General features: G+C 38.2%; 1 protein-coding gene across 7 annotated transcripts in view; it reads right to left on the reverse strand.

Annotated features, from left to right (window-relative positions):
* Positions 1-9,128: 9,128 nt before the first annotated feature.
* The window catches only part of Daao1 (D-amino acid oxidase 1), a 158,790-nt gene continuing 149,263 nt past the window's right edge, over positions 9,129-18,655 (reverse strand). For all 7 annotated transcript variants that reach the window (XM_067136136.2, XM_067136135.2, XM_067136139.2 and 4 more), the window contains exon 7: positions 9,129-11,592. In XM_067136136.2, coding sequence (XP_066992237.1) covers positions 11,473-11,592 — 120 coding nt within the window. In that variant the 3' untranslated portion in view covers positions 9,129-11,472. The remainder of the gene's footprint in view (positions 11,593-18,655) is intronic.

The following is an 18,655-nucleotide window of genomic DNA, read 5'->3' on the forward strand; positions in this document are numbered from 1 at the left end:
TACAGTCAGACACGTTCGGGAAATACCGGAACCATCTGCCTCACTGTGTGAGTATGCTATAGGTGGCATCTTGTCTTTGTGCTAGTATCACTACAATTCTTCATTCACACAGACCTACAGTCACAGTACTTACATTTGCACCTGTGCAGTGCACATTTCTTTTTCAGTTATTTAATAAATTCATTGTACTGTGAAATTCGCAGAAAGGAGCTGGTAATATGTTTCTGATATTATGCATCTCCACATTATACAAAATATTTTTTGTCAAGAAAGAGCTCAATCCAAGAACTAATGTGTTTCTGATATTATGCATCTCCACATTATACAAAATATTTTTTGTCAAGAAAGAGCTCAATCCAAGAACCAATAAAATATCCCTACAATATTTCAGGGAGTTAAGAAGAAAATTCAAACTGTTGTAGTTGTAAAATATGTTAATTTGTTTTGTAAAATATGTTTATTTGTCTGACTTTGAAAAATGGACTGTGGGAAAAGAAGAACTTGTGGAAGATCGTTTAATACTGTAAAATTTCTTATTTTATTTTTTTTGCATGTGAAGATATTTAGGGTTATTTAATTACTCTGCTACTTCTCCAAATTTATTTGGTTTTTGTGAACATTTTTATTATGTAGATAACTGTATCATTAGCATCTGAATAACTTTTGTGGCAGGCTGTATCTGCACGTGTTTGTGCTGGTAAGATGATTCTAGCAATTTCCTGTTGCATCAGAAAGAAAATTTCTGGAAGCTATGAACAGTATTTGGTCATCAGTTTTCTCTGGGCCTTCATTGGCCAAAATAAAATCCCTTACTATTGGTGAATGTAAAACCTGTGGGCGCGCTAATTGGTTATTTCTCGATTTCACCATTTCCGGCCACTGGCCACTTGGCCAGAGTCAAGCTTGTTCCCAGGATCTTTTTGGTTGGACCGACAAAAGGAGAAGTTGTCTCCTCTATCTGATGGGTCTCCTGGCCCTCCAAGGTAAGCACTATTTAGTTCATGTTTTGGGTTTTAACTTTCAAATGTAGTTTCTTAATTTGAATTTTCTTTACCCTCTGAAGTTTGGATTTCTTCCATTCACCAATTTTAATTTCAAAGGACTTAGTCTTCGCGGCTAGTCATACCCATTTTGTTTTAGTTTTGGCTTTATTAACTGTGCTGTAATAATGTAAAATTTCATTCCCCTTTTCTTTTGTTTTAATTGTGTAAAATATGTAAATTTTAAATTCCCTCAGGTTTGCCTCTAAGTAGTGCTGTTTCGTCTTACCATACTCCCGTTCAGGATAAGCCCCTTATTCTGAATTGTATTAGAAAAGGTTGCTTCCTGAGTGGGCTCTGGGTTATGATTTTAATTATTGTCACTCTTTCTTTTCCTTCCTTATACCTCAACATGTAGGTGTGGTTTGTTAACGTGTGTTCCTTCTTTTAAACGTATTTGGTTAAATTATTACTGTATATTCTATTGGAATTATCACTGTGGAAATTTGTACTCTTGGTATTATGCATCTCTCTAAATTTGCTGTGTTAACCTTAACTTACATCACTGATGGCCCCATTTGTAATGTTATTTTCCAGTTGTTATCATTTTAGTAAATGTAATATTTAATGGGAGTCATCATTAATTTCATTTTCCCAGCAATGCAATACATTCTCACGGCCCGAGTAGGGTCCAAACCGCTTCCCATCTCCGTCTCTTTAGTTGTCATGTTGGCTAACCTGGTAGTTATATTCTGATGTTTTCCAGTACTTATGGTGCGTAAGTGTTTGACTTTATTTGATCTAATCTCAAAGTCATCATTTTTCTTAATAGTGTTTATTATTGTTTTTTAATTTTTGTGTACATGCTCACCAAAATATGCTACATAATGGCTACACAAACTATCCCATCCGTCTGACATGTTCCACGCCCTTGACATCATCACACACCTATGCAAGAGACCAGACAATTTTCATTTTATTAAAATTAATCTCTCTTGGTTTTTTCAAAGCCATAGTGCTTTTTTATTTCAGAATAGGTCTACAAAAAGAATTTATATTGAATTTTCCTAAATTTGAGCCTTAAGCTGATTTAACTGTGCAGTACGGGTATTTGATTTTTAATTCAGTTTTGTTTTTACAGTACAATACTACATACTTTTAATCTTTTTGTACTGTAATATCTTCTGTTGTGTTTAATAAATAACAATTATTTACTTTTGTTTAAACCAGGTTTTTAAAAGTGACCTTGATAATCTGGCATATTTGATAATCCAGCATTGGCAGATCCCCGAACATGCCGGATTATCACGGTCCTACTGTATTACCGTTTAGGATTTCAGCAAAAAACTAATGATCAGGAAAGTAAATCATTACTTTGTTTTTTAATCTCTGTTTATGAAATGAACTAGAAACTGCTGTCAGTGGGAAGTGTTCAAAGTCACGTCATGGTTTCTTGAGTCCTCGCTCAGTAATCAATCAATTTTGTGTGTGCAGCTACCAACATTGAAATATGGAATGCACTTTGACTGTGGTTTTTACTACAAAGCTTGTTATGCTAGTGAGTTGTGTTCCTCTTTTCCGTAGTTCTTTTGAAGCGATTAAGTGAACCATGTCAGGTCATCATCACTCTGAACACAGACAACCGTGCGCACTGAAGGCAGTCATTTTGTGTGTCTCATCACCTTGTGATAGTATTTTCTTTACATTTGCCTCTATTTTTTCTCCCTTCATTTAAAGATGGATGTGTAAAGTAAAGATTGTTGAGACTGAGCTCTCTTTAGTTAGCAATGTTGCAGAAACTGTCCTCACTTCCCCATAAAGCCAGCGTCCAACAAACATTGCACGTACAGTAGATAAGAATTTCAAAATGTTGCAGGTGTAAAGTATTGGACTGGTTAAAAATTACACACTTTTTTAAAGATTTATACATGGATATACAGTATCATTTGTTAGAAATTACTATCAATAACCTAATTTAAATAGGAACATTTGAAAAATGCCAAAATATTAAATATTATCTACCCAGAGTTGCGACAAACATCTATGAACAAGAAGTGATTTTAGGACAGTATTCTGTAGGTTAGTAAAGCATACAAATCCTCATTTCTCTAATCATAGCACCCAGTCTCGACACTGGAAAACGTACAAAGCAACTCATTTTGATATGTACTGTTGAGCTCAACAGTAATGCAGCTCCTTTATCACACTTTTCCGAGAGTAAACTTGTATGAAACAAAACAGAAATATCATATTCATGTTTACAATACATAAAAAAACAACTTTGACTGTTGTGCTGTTGTAAATATAAAGACATCAACAAACAGTATCTTGGCTTTTCATGGAGCTTTAAAAAATTGCATAAATGTGATTCGTTGTGCGGAAAGGCACCTAAATCCGGCAATGGAAATTTTACAGCAGAGCTGAACAAAAGTATCTGGGGTGTAAAATATTGCATTTCTTTGCCACTCAATGTCATGAAAATTTGGTAAGAAAATTAGTGAAAGTTGTAATTGTGTTCTTGTCAAAATACAATTTTCTTAAAAGCAACCATCTATAATAATATCTTGTGCAGTATTGCACCTGGAATGCTCAGTATCTTATGTTAATTTTAGAATCACAAATATCTCAAAAATGAAATATCTGACTTTACGACCCTATCCGTGCAACGGATCACAAATACGTATTTCCTTTGTGGAACAATTTCAACAATAAGTCACAAATTAACGACACTGTTACAATATGATTATCAGCATAAAATAGCATACTTCAAATTGGGTCTTAATTAAGCACGTTACTAACAGGGTGGCAATATGATATTTTTGCAAAAAAGGAAAATACAATAATGAATGCAAAAACTGCAGTGAACTGAACAAGATTCATCAAAGAGTGGAAGAGGACAAAAGTATTAGCACAACTTCTCAGTAAGTTTAACATCAAACTAAATGCACAGCTGGATCGCCACCATTAGCATTCCGAAGACAGGAGTCATCTCTTTTTTCAAATACAAATTTATGTGCGTTCCGTTAAATCTTTTCATTTAGTAAGTACCAGAACTTCTGGGTGACCACTTGGGAGGCCCACCTCATTCACAACATTCTGACTTGTTTGTCCTCTACTGGGAAAACAGACAACACATTGCTCTCAACCTATGTTAACTCTTCAGATACATGTCACCTCCAAAAAATATCTTTTCACCATAAAAAGTATCTGATTACAACTTTTGGCTCACCCTATATACAAATCAGATAAAGTCATGAGTTGGGTCAGATGTTGTTCAAATGTCATATTTTTTCCCTTTGCATTAGAACATTGCTCAGTAGTATAGAAATTCATTCTGCGATATAACAAAGGATAATAACGAGTTTTTATTTTGCATTCTTTTGCATTTTTTGCCGATTTGATGATTGGTCATTATTTGATCTTTCAAGGTTTTAGAATTTTCAGATCCTTTCAATTTTTTTAAAAAAATAAGCAAGTATTCTATATTGTCACACTAATAAAAATCCACAAGTGACAATATTTTAAAAAATATAACTCCGCCATTGTCCAGTCGCAAGTCTTGGAGAAGTAATAACACACAACCTAAACAAAAAAATCTCAATCCAAACAAGAACAAATAGATTAGCTAAAGCACAAAAATTAACATGGGACATCTACAAAAAGAAATGTCTATCAATAAATGCAAAAATAAAACACTACAACACAGTTATAAAACTGGAAACTACATATGCAGCAGAAACACTTTTTCACCTGAATAAACAATTAAAGACTGACAGACTTCAGAAAATTGAAAGGAGGATTGGCAGAACCTGCATCAACAAAAAATACCAGAAAGATCAACAGTGGCAGATAATACCTAACAAAGTCATGTACAAAGAGCTAGAACCCATTACAGATACTATGCATAAGAGAAGACTGGGATTCTTTGGACATATCATGAGGATGCAGGATTCGAGACTTCTGAAACAACTAGTACAACACAATCTCGTCTCAAAAAATACCACAACAGGATGTAAATGGACTAGAGAAGTAAGAGAGGATCTGAAGAAAATAGGCCTTACAGCAGAAGACACCACAAATAAGATAAAACTGAATACAAAACTCAAGAATACAAACCTCCGCTTTACCCTTACGTGAAACAAACTAACAACACGCACATTTTCAACCGAGGAAAGGGCACGAAGATCGAAGCGTCTGAAGAAGTACTGGGAGGACCGCAAAGCCTGAACAATCCTTTCAAAGAGACCTGAATGATGGCTGTTGCTGATGATGATGCTTGTTGTTTAAAGGGGCCTAACATCTAAGGTCATCGGCCCCCTGAATGATGGCCTGACTAAAGTGATCCTATGTGGTCGTAAAACAAGAAGAAGAAGATTTTTAAAAATATACATTTTTCTTACATATGGTTAAATTTGCCAAACATCTTTTATGCCCAAGAAATGTAAAGAAACACAATACAGAACTGTGATAATTAGGAGAAAGTATTTCCTGATGTGTCTCAAGCACCAGCCTTTGCACCCACCCCTACAGCCAGTAATTCACCTCAAGGCCAAGAACACATGGAAAAGAGAAGGAATTGGAAACAACAATTAACTTTCTGCTTCATGCTACAAAGTGTAGATTATAGTTCAGTGCAAGAAAATGCCAAAAGTGAAACCACCCCAAATTGTATTTTTAAATCAGCTAGCGAATTAATTTGGAGAAGATGTGTTTACAACGCATAAGCGTGTTTTATTTTGTAAATTGTGCAGTATTAAAGGGAGTGTGCAAAGTAAGTTTATTGTACAGCAGCACATTAAAGGAGAAAAGCAATGGAACTCTGTCATGAGTTCCCAGGTTCTTCAGGGGCGAATTGCTAGAACTACATCCAGCAAATAATTAGGTCCATATTATATACACTTCCAAGTAAACTGGGAGATAATTATTTCTAGAACCACTGTTACACAGTCACCACGATAGAGTTTGGTAAATTATTTTTAAAGACATTTTTTACTTATAGCATTTTCCTATAAATTTAATGGCATTTTATTGATCACTTTCAGTGACTTTTTAGGTCAATAACATCCGTCCCCTAGTGAGGAGTGTGCCTAGGAGTTTTCAGTCAAGCAATATCACATCCACTGGTGTAATACCATTTATATCAAATAAATTTGTCATGTACAGTATATTGCTTGTAAATCTTAAGGAACATCCACTATGTCATACTGACTATAAAGTATAATGAGGCAATGAGTAGGGAGCATAACACAACCAATACTGATGTACTGCTATAATGCCCGAGGTTGTTAAGCTGTAAGCACTTCTCACTGTTAAAAGAGGTTTTGCTACCTTGATGAAAGTGTCTTGCTCTCATCAATCAACATTATTACTGTAGTAATGGTTCATTTTCACAGGCTTCTCTGACAAGTAAACAAGGAATTTAATTGCTTCCCAGTTTATGGGCTGCCATTATTTAGGAAATAAAAATTACAATTACATGATAAAAAGAATAGTGAAGTGCATTCCATAAGAACGAGGAACTGCTTCATTCTGAAAGCTAATAACAGAAGCCTGTTGACTGGACTATTCAGCAAAATGCTTGCAAATTCTTCTCCTGAGGAACCTTTAAATTACTGTCCAATTTCTACACTGGCTGTTATGTGTAATGAGTGAAAGATTACTACATGAATAACAATCATGACCACTGAAGATGCAGGCTTCATTAATAAAAATACAGTGGCTCACATACTGTGTGGATACTCTCCTTGCAATACATCAGGACTGCACACACAGAAAGTCAAGAAAACAACGTGAAAGGCAGATTAGAGAAGTGGATTAGAGAAGAATTTTAATAAAGCATAAGGCGATGACTTTTAATCATGACAATCTTGGTTTGATCTTGGATCCAGTTATTCGTCAATTTGGCTTCAACCTACCTACGAAGATCTGGACGAGCCAGTACTGGAAACATAAGTGGAAGGTATCTAAGAGACCTTGCTGTGGTATGGTGACCATTCTCCATATTATCATTGACTGCCTATTTCATGGGACAACAGTGGATGCCCATGAAGTTAGGGAAGAAGCAGTGCAGTTGCTAAAATTGGTGGATAGCCTGTAATTGTTGCTTTAATCTATCATTTTACAATTTTGATGCACATACATGACGGTCAGAAACAACGTGAACTGGATATATGAGCGTTAGAGGGTTGGTTGTAACTCACACCATTGTCATGCTGCTGAACTCACTTTGCTGTCGAATTCAAATGGGCTTTATGCATCGGTGTTGATAAATCTGCATGTGACTTAAGGACGGCTTGACAGCCATGCCGAAAAATCAGCATCAAACACAAACATACTTGCTTTAGCGCGATGCTGTCAGCTCGGACGCCTGTATTATTTTTCCACTGGTGCCTCTCATGCCAGTCTTAAGCCACGCCTCGCAAATCCCATTTGAGTTCGCCCACAAAGTGATCTGATTGGCTAACTTCAGCAGCTGATAAAATGACAACGGTGTGAAATATCGAATTATATTTATCAGCATGACCAACTTTCTAATGCTCACATACCCAGTTCAGGTTGTTTCCGATCACTCTGTAAACAATATGCGTCTTTCTGTCTGCATGCCATGCGAAATGATGATGATATCCTTTAATGCTACATCTGCACCGGAGGTGGCTTGCTTAGTGCCTGGATGGAGGATAGTCGCTTGAAGTCCCGAGAATGAATGGAAGTGGTTGCACCGACAGCTTGGCTCCCTGGGAAGTCGTTAAGCGTCTATCCTAGGGAACAAACTGGGCTGTTTTTCCAAGCCCATGTGGAAACATGAACTTGTTTTTGTACTTTACATTTTACATAACTTTGACTTGAAAATGGAGGAGTTATTTTTGTCAGCAGTGTTTAAAAGAGAAGCCTTGTAGAACTCATCAAGGGTTATGAACTTCATGTTATTGATCCATATTGAACTGAGATAACATGTAAATTATAAACAGGAGAGGTTTCCACCTATTCAATACATAGTTGTATTTACAATGTTATTTACATTACATGGGACTAGTTTCAACCCTACACGGGGTCATCATCAGCCATATTTAAACATACACAATATATGACAAAATCCTAAAACATGTTTCTAATCAGTAAGAACCTTATGTATATATAATTTACAATAAGGTGTGTGGTGGAATTAGGCAAGGTACGATGGCGCTCAAAGTGTTGCAAATGAAAGTGAAATATTGCTAGAGACATAGGTGAGCAATTTATAATACAAGTACAGTAAACACGCTAAGAAGTCTGGGTGTAAAAGTACAAACGAGATGTTCTGTGTTGTAGGTCAATTAGATTTTAGACATATGGTGCATGAGATGGAATTCAGTAGGTTCTGGTTATACATAACGGTTGTGGACCGAGTGCTATGGTACTAAGAATGAACACAATATAACATGACACATATAATAAAAGTATACAAGTATGTACAATGTTTGCTTGCTTGCTTGTTGTTTTAAGGGGCCTAACATCTACAATGTTTGAGTAACAAATATGTAGATGATACTCTCTAAAAGAATCTATGAAGAGTTGATTTATACACTGTATCAGCTTGAGTAGAAAATTGATACTTGGTGTATTAAGTAACCAAGCTATGTTGATAGGGCTGCATGGTTGATTGTTGGGATTGTGCAGACTGAATATGAAGTTTTAAAATTCTTCTTGAGAAGAAAGTAGACACTACGTGTGGTGATATTAATGGGTGGAACTCTCAGTTCATAGCAGAAACCAAATTGGACCTATTAAAATTGAGAAAGGCCATTTTACTTCATAGATTCTTTTAGAGAGTATCATCTACACTAAATAGATTAGAAACATGTTTTAGGATTTCGTCATATAATGTGTATGTTTAAATATGGCTGATGATAACCCCGTGTAGGGTTGAAACTAGTCCCATGTAATGTAAATAACATTGTAAATACCAACTATGTATTGAATAGGTGGAAACCTATCCTGTTTATAATTTATATGCTTGTAGAACTCATCACATAAGCTACACAAAAATGCCGTTGTCTTCAAAAGGGTTTGGGAAGAGGTAGCGCAGGAAATTGGCAAAGATGGTAAGTACAAATCAATATAGTAGTCTATTTATTTATTTATTTATTTATTTATTTATTTATTTATATATATTTTTTAAATTATTTTATTTATTTATCTGTGATACCTAAAGCATTTACAAGTTCTGATATTGACGATTTTTTCTATCAACACTTGTTTGTTTGAAATTAAATGCAGTCATCATAGCGTTGGATTATGTATTCAGATAAAGGTACAGCTCCATTTCTGTTAAATTTGTGAACCCAACAAGGAGAAGAACACAGGTAGAATAGTTCGTACTTCAAACAGAATTCTCAATAAGAAGTAATTTTCTTCCTAACTTCGACAGAGACATTTTTAAGTCGTCCTCGTCTTGAGAGCAACTAACGCAGCTCTCGGCAGTGCAGCCACCACATATCCTACCTGAACACCTATCTAGGCAGCTACCCATGCAGGCCACCTGTGCGGACGTAGCCCAAGAGTGATCCTGGCAAATGAGAAGTGCTTAACATTGATCCGCTCTGTGACACTGGACTATTACTACATAAAGGTTAGTGTGACCTCTTACTGTTAACATATCTGAACAATGTTTCCCTTAATGCTTTCACGGCCCGTACTTATAGACATGATATTGTATAGGCTTTTGGGCTTGTGCCGTGTCAAGAAAATAAAGTGAAATTCTTAACGTTTCGCAGAAAACTGTGTTCTGCATCCTCAGAAGAATTCTCGATTGTCCATGAGAAAGGCTTCTTAAACAATGACACTTTTGAATTTTGAACGTTATAATAGAAATAGAAGTGGAAATGGTACGTTCATTCACCACCAGATGGCTCCCAGGACATGGCACAACGCTAGCGTTCGAAGCGGAAGCTGACCGAACTATCACAATCAGACTAAGCGGTTCACATAACGTGTTTGCGTAACATATGACAGGGTGAATGAACTATGGTTGCCAGCCATTAAGAATTTAAGTAGGTAGTTCCCTTCCCTGCCCTTTCACTATTATTATTTCGTCTCGGTGTTTTTTCCAAATTCGTACGTTCCTCGTCGCCAGATGTTTCATTCCAGGCTTATGTCTACGTCTTACACCTGTCATATGTTACGCAAACACATTATGTAAACCGCTTAGTCTAATTGTGATAGTTCGGTCAGCTTCCACTTCGAATGCTAGCGTTATGCCACGTCCTGGGGGCCATCTGGTGGTGAATGAATGTACCATTTCCACTTCTACTTCTATTATAACGTTCCAAATTCAAAAGTGTCATTGTTTAAGAAGCCTTTCTCGTGGACAGTCGAGAATTCTTGTGAGGATGCAGAGCACAGTTTTCTGCGAAACATTAAGAATTTCACTTTATTTTCTTGACTCAGCACAAGCCCAAAATTCTTTACAATATCATTCCTGAACAAGTTGCAATGTTAAGAACAATAGGTAAAGTCATCTTGAGAACAAGAGAAGCACATGACAATTACAATGAATTTCACATTAATTAATATGAAGTATTAGATGGACAACAGCAAACTGTAGAATCATTCATTTTTTTAAGAACTGTTTTGGGATAGTTTAGGTTTGAATTACTTTAGCTATTGTGCACACAAAGTCGAAGGTTTTATCACTGATTTAGACTGATAGCCAGATGTCCTTCCTGGTGCTAACTCTATGTGGAGGAACATGATGTGTTGTGGGTATACCAAAAGAACGCCTAATCCCTAAACCAAACGCAGTTAAAATTCCCTGATCTAGCTGGGAATCAAATCCAGGACACTGACCACCGAGTCAAGGAACCAAACAAACCAAAGGATTCCAGAAAATAAAATCAATTACAGGGCTGAATTTAATTTAAGAAGTTCTGCATATGTGGGGAGGCCCTGTGAGACAAGTGGGGGAGGATAGCTTACCTCGAAGAACAGGAATTTTGTGAAGCTATTGTTCCGATGATGGTGGGTAGCGTCTGCATGACAGTGAGGTGGAGATGCAGGAGTCTTGGGGACAGTCCCTGAGTCAAAAGAATTAACTGTTCACAACCTAGCAGGGAACTGAACTTGGGATTCAGAGGTCCAAAGGCCTATCAGCCAGGGAACTGGACGATTTCAAGGTGGAGACTGTGGGGACAGGGTTCTGGAGGCACATAATTCTTCAGAGACTTGCAGAGTGACTGGTCTATGTAGACATCATGAACAAAGCTATGAATAAAACAAACTGAATTATCTGAATAATATAAATGGGCATTCAAATAACTAATAAGTCCCATAATTTTGAAATAATATTCAGAGAGATGACTCATTCTGTCATAAATAGATTTATTGCAAAGAGAAATAATATATTCTGTAATATGAAAAGAAACCTAATATGTTATACTATGATATCTTTGATGAAGGCTTAAATTTGACATTCTGTCTGCGTGACTTCTACTATCCAGAGATATAAGATGAGCCCTTAGAGCTTGCTGCTGTGGACTCCTGCAGCGTGAAGATCTTTTACTAGTTTCACAGCATGCTTGGCTGTCCCAGGAGCAGATGTCACGCCATATCCACCATGTCCGTAATTGTGCACCACCTGCAAAAATTAAAAACAAAAAGCTGAAAGGAGCTCACAGAATGTAAAGAGGAGCATGCGAGCTGTCAGCACCACCAATACACCGCATGCCCACTTCTTGATTGCCATGGTATCAAGCATGGAATATGTTGAACAGCAAAGAGGAAGGCTTGCAGTGGTGTCTCAATGACGCACTAGCGCCAGCGTCTTGAAAATGTGTAGCAATTCAACTGATGAGCCCACTGCTACACTGGGGCAAAACACTGGTAATTTCACGATTGAAAAATGAAAAAGCCTAAAGATTTAAATGTTTTTAACATTTCAAATTGATGAAATTAAATTATGGTTTCCTTCTAGGAACCTTATTTTTTGATATAGGCCAAAGGCAGGCATTTATACAAGTGGAGGCACTTGCTTCCCCTAGTGCACCGTCACTGCATTGTCCTACATAAGAGGCTTGCAATGGTGTCTCAACGGTGCACTAGCTGCCAGCGTCTTGGAAAGATGTAGCAATCCAACTGCTGAGCCCACTGCTGCACTGGGGCGAAGGGCTGGTAATTTCATGTCTGCTACAGATGTTACGTTCAAGACAAACTGGTGTGACTTTGCCTTCAGAAAAATAATTGGACACATAAAAACCAAAATAACTTACGGATTAAAGTAAATTGTGTTACATTCATTTTATTGGCATTGTAGTTTGTAATACTGTTCATGTAGTGTAATGGTAGAATGTAATTTTTCTTAAATGTTTACTGATGTGAATACATACAGCTGTTGGACAACGAATTGGATCTGATATTTCATATCATGGCAGTAATCCTGCTGGCATGTACGTTGTGTATTCTTCTATTATTTATATAATTTGTAATATTATGGTAACTATACAAACTGTATAAGCCTAATGTGTTTCAAAATACAGTATTGTTTAAACAAGCTGAATTATCTCAAATTAAAGTATAGTACACTACAAATTGCTGGATAGGCCCTAAATTGAATAGTGCCTGTTGTTGATGTTGTTGTTGTTGTTGTTGTTGGGTAGTTATGTTTTAACTTTACTTTATTATCACTTGTAATGTTAAGCTAGTAGTAACCTCAACCTATAGTATTGTAAGCTGTAGTGTTAAGCACTGGAAATACTTAAGTTGTGTGTGAATTTGTATATGATGATGTTGGATTTAGAATGTTAAACTAGTAGTACGAGGCATATTTTTTAAGTAAGTACCGTTTTGAAATTCTGTCGCTGCAACACTGCGGTCGGTATCCCGCGCATGTGCACCGTGTACATTTACTGGCAAGTCACAGAGGCCATTGCAGCAACAACCGACTGTGTATACATTTGTTTGTGCATATGCCTCTGCTGATTGAGGATCCCGCAGACTGTGAAGTACACAGATGTTATTCGTTTTCTTAGTGCTAAAGGCTTCACGCATTTGAAATTTACCGTCAGATTTGTGAAGTGTACGGACAAAACATTATAAGTGATGGAATGGTACGCAAATGGGTAAGAGCTTTCAAAGATGGCTGAAAGAATGTTCAAGGCGAGGAAGGGAGTGGGTGACCCTCAGTGATCACTGACGAGTTGGTGCAGAAAGTCAACAACAAAGAGAGAACAAACAGACGCTTCACGATTTCGGAATCATCAAAGGAGTTACCTCAATTGTTACAGAACGCTTAAATATCGAAAATTGTGCTCATGATGGGTACCAAAAATGTTGACCAAGGCACACAAAACTGAAGGTTTAGGCAGCGCCTTGACTTTTCTTGAACGTTATGATGCTGAGGGGGACAATTTTTTAAGCCAAACTGTCACAGGCAATGAAACGGTTGGCCTACATTACAACAGAAACAAGAATGGAATGTAGACATGATATAGGCTTTTAGGCTTATGCCATGTCAAAAAAAAAAAAAGGTGAAATTCTATACATTTTGCAGAGAACTATGCGTTGCATCATCATAAGAAACTCTTGACTGTCCTCGAGAAAGGCTTCTAAAACAATGACCTTTGAATTTAGACGTTACCCAATGGAAGTGGAAATGGTACGTTCATTCGTCACCAGATGGCTCCTCAGATGCGGTACAGCACTAGCGTTCGAAGTGGAAGCTGACGGAACCATCAGAATCAGTCTGAGAGGATCACATAACATAACAGGCGTACGCACATATGAAGGTATGACATTGACACAAGCCTGGAATGAAACATCTGGCGATGAGGAACGTCACGAATTTGGAAAACACCCCAAAACGAAATAACAATAGTGAAGAGGCAGGGAAGGGAACTACCTACAGTACGTAAATCCTTAATAGCCTCGCAACCAGGTCTTACTTAATTGATAGCCAGTGTCCCTGTTGAAATTGTTAGGATTTCTACAAATTTCCACAGCTTCCCGTATATTCCCTGGACCTGTAGTGTCTTGTGTGAGTAAGAGCTTGAGCATCTTGGAACATGACATCATGACCTTATGATAGAGCTTGCTCAGCTATTGCTGATTTGACCTGGCTGGTTGAGACGAATATTATGTTCAGGTTCCTTGATACGAGTACCAATGGACCGGCATGTTTGGCCAATGTATACCTTACCGCAAGTATAGGGAATTTCGTATACCCCAGGATGTAAAAGTGGGGACAATTTGTCCTTGGTTTTACTCAGACTGTGAGCAGTTTTAGTGACGGTGTCAAACACTGTTTTTATATTGTGTTTGTGGAGGACCTAGGCAATTCGATCTTTGGTGTTATGAATGTAGGGCAGGTAGACAGTTCCCTTCACTTCTTCCTTCTGTGAGCTTTGCTTGATCGTTTCCCTGGGATGCAGGGCTCTATGAATCTGCAAAACGCTGTAAGCATTACCCTTGAACATGACTTTGAGTGTGTCCATCTTCACCTGGATATTTGATGGCTCACAAATTCATCTCACCTTCTTCGGGAGTGTCGTGAGAATGCCCTGTTTTTGTGCAGGATGGTGGTGAGAAGCTGCATGAAGATAGCGATTTGTGTGGGTAGGCTTACGATAGATGGTTTGTCCTAAGAACATCCAAGAAAGGAAGGCATCCGTCTGACTCCATCTCCATAGTGAATTTCATTGAAGGATGTTGCTGATTTAGGTGTTTTAGAAATAGATGAAGTTTCTCAGTACCTTCTGTCCAGACTACAAATGTATCATCAACATACCTCCACTAAATCATAGATTTGACGGGCGCCGAAGCAACAGCCTCCTCCTCAAAATGCTCCATAAAGAAATTAGCCATACAGGCGAAAGGGGACTTCCCATAGCCACTCCATCCGTCTGCTCGTAAAAATTCCCACACCACAAGAAATAGGTGGAAGTCATGCAGTGGTACAGGTGATATGGTGGATGTCCTCAGGGAACCGAGTCAATTGGCACTTTAGTGAACGAGGACTTCACATCAAAACTCACCAAAAGTGTATTAGGTTGAAGGGTTATGGTTGGCAGCTTGTTGACGAAATACTGAGAGTCCCGGATGTATGATTCAGTACGTCCTATGTGTGGCTGAAGCAATTTGCTTAGGTATTTAGCCAGAGCATATGTAGGAGAACCTATTGCACTAACAATAGGTCTGAAGGGAACATCTTTTTATGGATCTTAGGAAGTCCATATAATCTAGGTGGCACAAAATTCCCTGTACTTGCGGTAAGGTATACATTGGCCAAACATGCCAGTCCATTGGCACTCATATCAAGGAACATGAACGTAATATTCGTCTCAACCAGCAAGACAAATCGGCAATAGCCGAGCACGCTCTATTGTTGGGTCATGATGTCATGTTCCGTCAAAACAATGATATGGTGGATGTTTGTTGATGGTACATTTGTGGTCTGGACAGAAGATCCTGAGAAACTTCATCTATTTCTAAACCACCTAAATCAGCAACACCTTTCAATTAAATTCACTATGGATATGGAGTTGGACGGATGCCTTCCTTTCTTGGATGTTCTAGTAAGAAAGAAATCGGATGGCTCCTTGGGACATACCGTCTATCGTAAGCCTGCCTACACAAATCGCTATCTTCATGCAGATTCTCACCACCATCCTGCGCAAAAACAGGGTATTCTCACGACACTCACGAAGAGGGCGAGACGAATTTGTGAGCCATCAAACATCCAGGTGAAGATGGACACACTCAAAGTCACGTTCAAGGTAACGGTTATAGCGTTTTGCAGATTCATACAGCCCTGCATCCTAGAGAAATGACCAAGCAAAGCTTACAGAAGGAAGAAGTGAAGGGAACTGTCTACCTGCCTTACATTCATAACACCAAAGATCGAATTGCCTAGGTCCTCCGCAAACACAATATAAAAACAGTGTTTTGGCACCGTCACTAAAATTGCTCACAGTCTGGGTAAAACCAAGGACAAATTGTCCCCACTTTTACATCCTGGGGTTATACGAAATTCCCTGTACTTGCAGTAAGTTATACATTGGCCAAACATGCCAGTCCATTGGTTCTCGTATCAAGGAACATGAACGTAATATTCGTCTCAACCAGCCAGTCAAATCAGCAATAGCTGAGCACGATCTATCATAGGGTCATGATGTCATGTTCCAAGATGCTCGAGCACTTACTCACACAAGACACTACAGGTCCAGGATTATACGGGAAGCTGTGGAAATACGTGCTGGCTCCGCGGTGTAGGGGTAGCGTGCTGCCTGTTACTCGGAGGCCCCGGGTTCGATTCCCAGCCAGGTCAGGTATTTTTACCTGCATCTGAGGGCTGGTTCGAGGTCCACTCAGCGCACGTGATAACAATTGAGGAGCTATCTGACGGTGAGATGGCAGCCCCGGTCTCGAAAGGCAAGAATAACGGCCGAGAGGATTCGTCGTGCTGACCACACGACACCTTGTAATCTGCAGGTCTTCGGGCTGAGCAGCGGTCGCTTGGTAGGCCATGGTCCTTCGGGGCTGTGCATCATGGGGTTTGGTTTCGTTTCTGCGGAAATACGTAGAAATCCTAACAATTTCAACAGGGATACTGGCTATCAATTAAGTAATACCTGGTTGCCAGCCATTAAGGATTTACGTACTGTAGGTAGTTCCCTTCTCCGTCCCTTCACTAATGTCATTTCGTTTCGGTGTTTTCCAAATTCGTACGTTCCTCATCACCAGATATTTCATTCCAGACTTGTGTCAATGTCATACCTTCACATGTGCGTACGCCTGTTATGTTATGTGACCCTCTCAGACTGATTCTGATGGTACCATCAGCTTCCGCTTCGAACGCTAGCACTGTACCGCATCCGAGGAGCCATCTGGTGATGAATGAACGTACCGTTTCCGGTTCCATAGGGTAATGTCTAAATTCAAAGATCATTTGTTTTAGAAGCCTTTCTCGAGGACAGTAAAGATTTTCTTCTGATGACGCAGAGCATAGTTCTCTGCAAAACGTAACAGAATTTCATCTTATTTTCTTGACATGGCATAAGCCCAAAAGCCTATATCATGTTTATAAGTACAGGCCATGAAATCATCAATGGCAGCAAGAATGGAATGGCGGCATTCAACATCGCCCAAGAAAGTGAAGTTTAAGCAGACAATTTCAGCCTAGAAATTCATGTGTACTGTGTTTTGGAACAGAAGGGGTTGTTGCTTGTTGATTTTTTGTCTTGTGGTGACACAATAAATTCAGAAACATATTGTGAGACCTTAAAAAAACTGCGCCGTGCAATTCAGAACAAAAGTCGTGGCATGCTGAGTACAGGGATCATTTTGCAGCATGAAAACACCAGACCACATGCAGCCCATCGAACTCAAGACCTCATTGCATCATTTGGCTGGGAACACTTTCATCATCCTGCATACAGCCCTGATGTAGCGCCCAATGACTACCATGTATTTCTGCACATGAAGAAGCATCTTGGAGGTCAGTGCCACAACGAAGACGATAGCCTCAAAACGGCCATGTCGCAGTGGCTGTCAAGTCAAGTGGCAACCTTCTATGATGACGGAATACCAAAGCTTGTTGTTCGATATGATAAGTACCTTAATGTTGGTGCCAATTATGTAGAAAAGTAGGTAAAAGGGTGGCGGTCTTTCATGTAAAAATAAAATTCGCACAAAAATTGACTTGTTTAGTTGACATATCAAAGCGGTACTTACTTAAAAAATACACCTCATATTTCTTGTAATATTTTCTTTCCATGGAACTGCTTGTTTACTCTTGTTGTAGTTGTTGGGTAATTATGTTTTAACTTTATTTTATTTTCAGTCTATATTGCAAGTGATCATTGCCACTGGGATATTTTATAACTGCAGTGTGTTTAATTTTAATAATAATAATAATAATAATAATATTTTATTTACATTTTATGGCCTTCATTTGACCACTCTAGCCAACTTTATACAAAGAATTTTTCAGTTTCCTGTTAGCCCAGTACTTCTTCATTCTCTCTGATCTTATCCTTCTTTCTTCATCAGAAATCACCCTTCCTATTGTCTGTTTGTTGATTCTGATTTGCAGTCTGGTTTGCTTGTCTGTGAGTTTCTTGATTTTGTCGGTTTTGTTTCTTAGGTCTTCCACTGTAATTTGTAGTTCATCCATATCTTCCTTGATTTCTGTAATCCACTTAATGTTGCACTTACTATTCCATAATTTTTCTATTATTCTCCTGATGATCCTGTTCTCTGGTGTCCTGATTAGATGTAAAAAAAATGAAATGCGTTTCTTCCTGATTGAGCTCATTACTGGTTCTATTTCCTTGTAGACTATTTCATTAGAAGCTACTCTCCAGTGTCCATCTTTTTGGTATGATTTGTTGATGCATGATTCTTCTCTCTATCTTGAGTATTTTGTCTATTTGTGCAGTGTTAGTTGTTTTGAAGATGGTTTCACTTGTGTATGTTATTATTACTGGTTGAGTGACTGTTTTGTAATGTTTCAATTTTGTTGCTATTGACAGGCCTTTTTTGTTGTAGGTATTCTTGGTGACAGTTTGGTCAGTTTATTTATTCTGTTATGCCATGCTGGCTTTTCATTGAGGTTATATGTTATGATATCTCCCAGATATTTAAATTTATCTACAATTTTGATTTCTTGGTTTCCTATAGCAATTTTGTTTATGAGTGGTGGGTCA

This window comes from Anabrus simplex, chromosome 1 (genome assembly GCF_040414725.1).
Source record: "Anabrus simplex isolate iqAnaSimp1 chromosome 1, ASM4041472v1, whole genome shotgun sequence".
Lineage (NCBI taxonomy): Eukaryota > Metazoa > Arthropoda > Insecta > Orthoptera > Tettigoniidae > Anabrus > Anabrus simplex.